Source organism: Dipodomys ordii, unplaced genomic scaffold (assembly GCF_000151885.1).
Source record: "Dipodomys ordii isolate 6190 unplaced genomic scaffold, Dord_2.0 Scaffold43, whole genome shotgun sequence".
In the NCBI taxonomy this organism is placed as follows: Eukaryota; Metazoa; Chordata; class Mammalia; order Rodentia; family Heteromyidae; genus Dipodomys; species Dipodomys ordii.
Genome location: NW_012267259.1, coordinates 1,589,869 through 1,598,244, shown reverse-complemented (window position 1 = coordinate 1,598,244; position 8,376 = coordinate 1,589,869). Strand labels below are relative to the sequence as shown.

Sequence of the window (8,376 nt, the reverse complement as noted above, 5' to 3'; positions counted from 1 at the left end):
TAGCTCAAGGCGAGCGCTCTACCACTTGAGCTACAGCACCACTTCCGGTTTTCTGGTGGTTTATTGGAGATAGGAGTCTCACGGTCTCTCCTGCCCGGGTTGGCTTTGAACTGAGATCCTCAGATCTCAGCCTCCTGAGTAGCTAGGATTACAGGCGTGAGCCACCAGCGCCCGGCCTTTTACCCTATTTTTAAAGGAACAAATTTATTTACCACAGTTTTGTGAATGCTGATAGGACTCCTGAATCAAAGACAAAGGACAGCTTGCTACTGTTTTTTTATTATACATCTTATCTAAAATTATTACAGCAGTAATAGGAATTAGAGTAGTGACATGTCTTATGTGAATCCCCATGCCCCAGAGCATGGAGATGATAAGAGACCAGTGACACCTACGGATGTAGAGGTTGAATTACAGGAGAGGAACTCAGCATAGGAAATCATAATCCTTTACCCTTGCTTGTAAGATGTGCAGAAACAAGAAAGACCTATGGAGATTTGTCTCCCAACAATCATTAATTACTTAAACAATTCTATTACCTGTTCAAAAAGCTTGTCACTGTTTCATTAAGGTAGCTAATTGATTGGTACTGCTCTAAGTTTTCTGTCTCACTCTCCATTAACTTTATATATCTTAGAAATATCTGAATAGCCTCACTGGTCTCTGCTTTGCACATGTATTTTAATAACTCTCGAGCTCAAATGTCAGTATTAATACACAACTTATAAAGTCTTATCTGAGTAGTTCTGACACATCAAGAATATTTTTTAGGAAAAATGATATATTTATGGTATCCTAAGTATTATTGAATATTTTTGGTAAAAATTTATTGTATCAATGACAAACTTTCACAAATGGTAATGTTCAAACATAAAGTTCATGTGTGATGAGGCCAAGTGACACTTTTTGCAGAAGCAGATATAGAAATCATCCTGCAGCTCATGGTCCAGTATTAGTCACAGAACAAAACTAAAAAAAAAATCTCTCTTTTTACAGAAAGATGATAGCTAATATTTTATTAAATGCTAATCCAGATAAGAAAACTAAAGAGACAAAACTTTTTTTCTTGATTTTTGCACATATTTCATAGCTTTTGTCAAAAGGCACCTTTTCCATTTTCACACATTTATGTGAAGTATTTTGATCATATTCACTTTTCTTCACCCTCTCTGTTTACCCTCTCCCCTCCCACTAGTACAGTACCCCAGATAGAACCTTCTTTACATTCCTGTTGTTTATTATTTTTTTAATTTAATTTTATTTTATTTGTGAACATACTGTACAGAGGGGTTACAATTGCATGGGCAGGATAATGCGTACATTTCTTACCAAGCATTGCAGCCCCTGTTGTTTATTATTAATTTTTTAGGATGTGCCAAGTGTTCAAAGAAGTTTTGCCATGGTATTTCACACGTGCATATACTGTACTTTAATCAGATTGACCCTCTCTGAATGAGGGAAGAGGAGAATGCCCAAAGAGATGAATCTGATCAAAGTATATTGTATACATATATGGACATTTCAAAATAACTCTTCTAGTACAAGTAACAAGTAACAAGGTGCCAATAAAGCCACATTTTCCAAGACAAAAAAATATTAATGAGAGATATGGGAGTAAATGGGAAGCAAAGAAAGAGATTTTAAATTACTGATGTATCCAATACATCCTGAATCAGAGACCTCAGAGATGGGACAAATAAGGGGGTAGAAAATGCTTCCTTAAAGCAGTATGGAGTTTCCTCAAAAGACTCCACACAGAGCCCCCCTATGACCCAGCAATCCCACTTTTGGGCATTTACCCAAATGATCACAAACAAGACCATACTAAAGCTACCAGCACAACTATGTTTTATTGAAGCATTATTTACCATAGCTAAGATATGGAACCAACCCAGATGGCCCTCAGTAGATGAATGAATTAAGAAAATGTGGTATATATACACAATGGAATTCTATGCCTCCATCAGAAAGAATGGCATTGCCCCATTTGTTAAAAAGAAAGACTTGGAAAAAATTATATTAAGTGAAGTAAGCCAGGCCCAAAGAAAGATATGTCCCGTGGTTTCCCTTATTTGCAATAACTAGTATATGTTTGAGTCAAGCAGAAAAGGTCAGATAACTTGATGTTAGGGGAATGAACTCCAAGATAAGTATTCAAATATTTTTTTTCTTTCATGCAATTTTTTGGGGGGTCCAGTCGGGGGGCCTGAACTCTGGGCCTGGGTGCTGTCCCTCAGCTCTTCAGCTCAAGACTAGTGCTCTACCACTTGAGCCACAGCGCCACTTCCGGCTTTTTTCTTTTTGCTTATGTGGTGCTGAGGAATCAAATCCAGGGCCTCATGCATGCAAGGCAAGCGCTCTACCACTGAGCCACCTTTCCAGCCCTCATGCAATTGTTTCTAACATATTTATAAGATGATTTCTATGTTGCTTTGTATGTCCCTCCCCCACGGTATAACCCCTACTTTCACTGTATTTGATGTTGGTATAATTTGTGTAGGAGAAGGGAAAAAACAAATAGTTTAACTAGGGATACAGGTGGACTCATTGCAACAATGAGAAGTACAAGTCGTTATGTTGAAAAATGAACTTTACAACTTTGGTGGCGGTGGGGAGGACCAGGTGGGGGAAGTGGGGGGAATATGGGAAGGGGAAACAAAGAGGCGGCAACAATGCTTGATAAGAAATGTACTTATTATCTTGCCCATGTAATTGTAACTCCTCTGTATGGTATTTTCACAATAAAAAAATAAAAATTAAAAAAGAAAATGCTTCCTTAGAAAGTCTAAGAAAAGGGGCTGGGAACGTGATTTGTGGTAGAGTGTTTGCCTAGCATGCATGAAACCCTGGGTTCAATTCTTCATAAACAGAAAAAAACCAGAAGTGGCGCTGTGGCTCAAGTGGTAGAGTGCTAACCTCTATCAAAAAGAAGGACAGTGCCCAGGCCCTGAGTTTAAGTTCCAGGACTGCTGGGGGGCGGGGGGGCGCGGGGGAGAGACAGGCAGGCAGGCAGACAGACAGACAGAGTCTAAAAAAGTAGCTGAGAAAAGGTAGGCACACATATAACTCAGAACCAACTTTATTTATTTACAGTTTTCCCTTTTTTCTCTACTATAGATTTTTATTTAGATAATTTTTGATGGTCAACAAAATCTGAAAGTATGCAGGGATAATTGTTAATTATTTTTAAAGTTTGAATCATCCTCTTATTAGCATGTATTTGTTGTTTCATTGTAACATTGTGACATTTCTTTTTTTGTGTTTTTTTGTTTTTGTTTTTTTGGGGGAGTCTGGTCGTGGGGCCTGAACTCTGGGCCTGGGCGCTGTCCCTCAGCTCTTCAGCTCAAGGCGAGCACTCTACCACTTGAGCCACAGTGCCACCTCTGGCCTTTTCTGCTTATGTGGTGCTGAGGAATCGAATCCAGGACCTCATGCATGGGAGGCAAGCACTCTACCACTGAGCTACCTTCACAGCCCCACATTGTGACATTTCTATACATGCACAATATATATTTTAAACTCACCCTTTCATCACTCTCCTTTATCTCCTTTCTTCCCTTGCCCTGTCTTAAAAACAATTTTAGCAAGTTTTATTGTTTTGTCTCCATACACATATCTACAGTACTACAACTATGTTTATCCTCATTAATCCTCTCCATTGGCCCATCCCACTTAAAGAGGTAAGTTTTTATGAGTGCCTGTTAAGGGTATGGTCCCTTTGCAAAAAATGTAGAGAAAAAGTAAGACCAACATTATCACTGCCATCCTAAATATGAATGTTAATCATTGCAAATCCAGTTTAGTACAGAGCTTACTCAGTGCGACTCTGAGTTAAAGGGACACTGTTAGAGGGAGACTGCTTTATTAGATTGTGACTGTAGTCCTCTGTAAGTTACAAATTTTCTACTTTATTGATGAAAAAACTGAGGCCTCAAGACCCTATCTGAAGAGAGACTGAAACTTATTCAGGGTTCAATATCTCATATGTTTGTGAGCAGAAATTGGAATCCAGCGCTGATCCTAACCCAGAAGTGTTGTTTCTAATAACACTGAGAAGGAGACAGACCTTATAACTCTACCTTATACTCAAGATTCTCACTTAGAATGAGTGCAGAATCCACCATGAAGAATTTCTTTAATCTTAGATTACATTAGTGCAATATTGCTTCAAGTATGGTCTGCAGGCCACAAAAGGTAATGATAGGACATCATTTGCTATTTTCTGTGAACTGCCAATTGTACCAATAGGTGTAGAAGCTCAGTTAGGTGAAACGGTTCAGACCTTAATAAATTGAGTGACTTCCAACTATACCAGTGCTCACTGTATTTTCCATAGCCACACACTTGATGTGGAAGAACAAAGCTATCTTCCTTTTAAATACCCTTGCTGATATGAGTATTTAAAAATAGCCTTTTGAAATTTGAAAAAATAACTCATAATGAATGTTGATTTTTGCCTGTGTATGTTTCTAATATTTTGTATGATAGAAGTAGAAGTTCTATTAAGTACAGTGTACAGCATACAGTGATCGCCTTCAGGAAAGTCTGTGTATGATCAGCTACTTGTTGCATGAAATTCTATTTTTACATGAAAGAACCAGTGACAGACTATGATTATTCAGACTTGGCAGACATTTTCTTAAAATCAAAGTGAACTTATCACTTCTAACAAAGCAAGCCACCAGTGTTGGCTGTCAGTAGTAAAAATTAAAGAGTTTTCAATGTTAAAATTAAAAATCTCAATGGTAAAATTAAGATTTTGACAAATTTTGCACCATGAATTTGCTTCCCAAAAATTTGGAAGACTTGTGATATCAGTGATGTTAATATATGTGGATTTTTAAAGATACTAGATAAGGAAATGTGCCAATACTTGTAAGACCTGCTCTATGAACTCAGTGAACCAACATTTTTTAAAGACAGGTTATTTTTCATTAACTATATTATTTATGTCAGCATGTAAAGTGTCTATATTTAAGTGAAGGAATAAATATTTTGGATTATTCTCAGGTTTAAAGCCTACTTGTATACAGACATATAAAGCAGTTGACTGGGGCTTCAGTGATTTTCTAAGAGTTTGAAGTGCCCTGCAGTAGAGATTCAGAAGCACTGCTCTAATGCCCTTTCAGAGAGCCAGGTTGGCAAAGTGCATTGAAATGTGTCTGTATCACTAAGTTGCTATATATACTTTTAAATATCTACTGTTTCTGAATTAGTTATGTCCTTACTTCCTTCCATCAATATAATCAATAGTTAGCTGTTTGTATTATTCATGCTTCCATTTAATAAATATTTATTGAGAATATAGTTACTGGGTTGGGAGAGAAAGAGGATATACAGTATATGTATATCTATCATGTATTCTCTAGAGGAGCCCATAATCTCAAAGAATCAAAGATGACAATGTTATTGTAAGAAATTGTCTTTTAAGTTTATTGCTCATTTTGCATGGTTGTGGCCATAAAATAAATTTGTTCTGGTTGCCTGTTGCTGTGCAACAGTCCACTTCAAAATGTAGTACCCCAAAACAGCAATATGTAATTATCTCTCTCAGTGCTGTGGATAGATTGCTCAGCGGAGTGATACTCACTTTGAAATCATCATATATGTTTGCAGTCAGAGAGCAGCTGGGTTGGTTACCCATTATATCCTGTGTCACAGCTAGCAGTTGGTGCCTCTGCCAGCTGGAGAAGTGTTGAGGTATTGATTAGAATACCTCGGTTCTAAAATTGGAGCTGTTGCTCAAGTGATAGAGAGCTAGCCTTGAGCAATTAAAAGCTCAGAGACAGCATTCAGGTCCCTGAGTGCAAGCTCCAGGACAGGCACAAAAACAAAACAAGAGTCTCATGTACTTTTCCTGCTCTAGCTGTCTTCAAACCTTAATCCTCAAAGTTCAGCATCTTGAGTAGTTAGGATTACAGGCATGAGCCACTGGCACCCAGCTAAACATGTGTTTATATGTTTACAGAGCATCAAAAAATATAATAGCAGTTCTTCTCTGGGTGACCTTGCCATGAAGCTTGACCTTCTCATACCAATGAAACAAGCATACTAAGTTAGAGGAGCAGGAATTGAAAAGTCTGGTTTTTAAAATAATGTAGTGAGCCAGATGTAGAGGCTCACACTTATAATTCTAGCTACTCAGGAGGCTAAAATCTGAGAATCACAGTTCAAGACCCACAAGAAAGTCTGTGAGACTCTTATCTCCAGTTAACCACCAGAATACCAGAAGTGGTGCTATAGCTAAAGTGGTGGAGTACTAAGCCTTGAGCAAAACAGCTTAAGGCAGTGCCCAGGCCTCTAGTTCAAGACCCATGACTGACAAAAATAGAAATTTTAAAAAATCTAGTGATATCTGAGAATATCACTTTGATCACAATGGTCAAAGCATATAGAGACTATATAGGTGCATAAATGTGTCTAGTGTTAGTGGTCCATGTAATTCTAGCTACTTCGGAGGATGAGAGGTTTGAAGCCAACTCAGGCAGAAAAGTACACAGGACTCCTCTCTAATTATCAAAATGTCAGGCTGGAGATGTGACCCAAGTGTTAAAGCACTAGCTGTGAAAAGCAAATTGAGTGTGAGACACTAAATTCAGAGCCTAGAACCAGAAGGAAAAGAAAGATGCATAAATTCTGGGAGGTGTGGTTAATTTATGGGTGTCTTTAGATATCGGTTGCTTTGAGACTGTCCTATGATTATGTAATTCAGTATCAAAACTTCTGCACAGCATATCTGCAAAAATGACTTCTTAAATTCTGGGCTTAAGAGAAACGTCTAGATTTTTAAACAAAATACTAAACATCCTACTTTCTGCATTGTTTAATTTACATTCGAAATAAACATTTCTTCTCTAACTCTTTTGCCTGTGTTGAAAAGTAAATATGCCTCCTGTGCAGTGTTGGGTGTCTTCATGCACAGCCAGGAGTGAAGAAGCAGAGGTTCCAAGTTTCTATGCCGTGCTGACCACAGAGTGGTCTACTTGACTGAGTCTCCTCTTGAGTCTGAAAATTTGTAGGGCTTGCTATCCTATACCATTGAGGCAGGCTAGATGCTCCCTGGCTGACAGTGGCAACTCCAGAAGTTCTCTGTGAAGGAGACCAAGAGGCTGCATTAGGTTCGGAGCGCAGGGCTCAAAGATTACTTGAAAGTGGCACTAGTACAAAACTGTCTCAGAGGGGCTGGGAAGGTGGCTCAGTGGTAGAGCGCTTGCCTTGCATGCCTAAGGCCCTGGGTTCAATTCCTCAGCACCACATAAGCAAAAAGAAAAAAGCCGGATGTGGCACTGTGGCTCAAGTGGTAGAGCGCTAGCCTTGAGCTGAAGAGCTGAGGGACAGCACCCAGGCCCAGAGTTCAGGCCCCACAATCGGACCAAAAAAAAAACTGTCTCAGATTTGATTATCTTTACAGTAGAGGAAATTTGATAGCAGTACTTCTGCTGAAGCTCCTCTTGGTGGTGCTGTTGCACTGTAACTTCCAAAGAAAACGATCTTTTAGTGCCCCTTCCCCCAGTAAACAATTTATTGGAGATTGAGGTGCACCCTGTCTGTGCTGCTTTTAGGGGAACTAATAAAACAGTTGTTCTCCTCATTGTCTAATCTTGTCTGTTCACTTTCTCAGAAGCGAAAAAAATAATACGTAATTAACTGAATTCAAGCCTCAAGGCTCTTTCTCTGCTCTAGGTTCACTACATTGAAGTCAAGTTGGGGACTCATGGACTTTTTACTGGGAGGCTCTAAGAAGTATCTGCCCCCAGGTTCTTTCAGGTTGGCTGAGTCCAGTTCCTTATGTTTGTAAAGCTGAGGTCCTTTTTACCTTACTGGCCATCAACTGGAGGATACTTTCAGCTTTTCAAGCTGCTTTTTGTTCCTTGTACTTGGCCTCTCAATCTAGTTCTGAATTGCATATCACATAGTGCTTCTTGTGTATGGAATTCCTCTGACTTCTTCTGCCACATCTCTATAGACTCCAAAGAACATTCTCTGTCTTTAAGGGTTCTAAATTGTGTATATGTGGATAATCTCACTGTTTTACGGTATACCATCTTTTTAAAATACATATTTAAATTGATACAAAATAATTGAACATATTTATGGGGTATGATGTGACATTCAATATATGTATACAGTGTGTAATGATCTGATCAGGTCATTGGCATTTATCACTTCAGAAATATAACAGTTTTGTTTGTTAGGAACATTCACAAGTCTCTCTACTGGGTATTTTGAAATATTCATTTAATGGTTGCCAACCATTGTTAGCTTACTATACAATAGAATAATGGGCCAGTGGCTCACACCTATAATGCTAACTACTCAGGAGGCTGAGATCTGAGGATTGCAGCAAAGCAAGCCTAGGCAGAAAAGTCTGAGATT

At 38.6% G+C, this 8,376-nt stretch overlaps 1 protein-coding gene across 1 annotated transcript in view; it reads left to right on the top strand.

Moving 5' to 3' along the window:
- Positions 1-6,987, top strand: part of Dym (dymeclin) — a 149,842-nt gene extending 142,855 nt beyond the window's left edge. The window contains exons 14-15 of the mRNA XM_013018882.1: positions 5,617-5,700; positions 6,901-6,987. Of these exons, the coding sequence (XP_012874336.1) occupies positions 5,617-5,700; positions 6,901-6,987 (171 nt within the window). The remainder of the gene's footprint in view (positions 1-5,616; positions 5,701-6,900) is intronic.
- Positions 6,988-8,376: the final 1,389 nt, after the last annotated feature.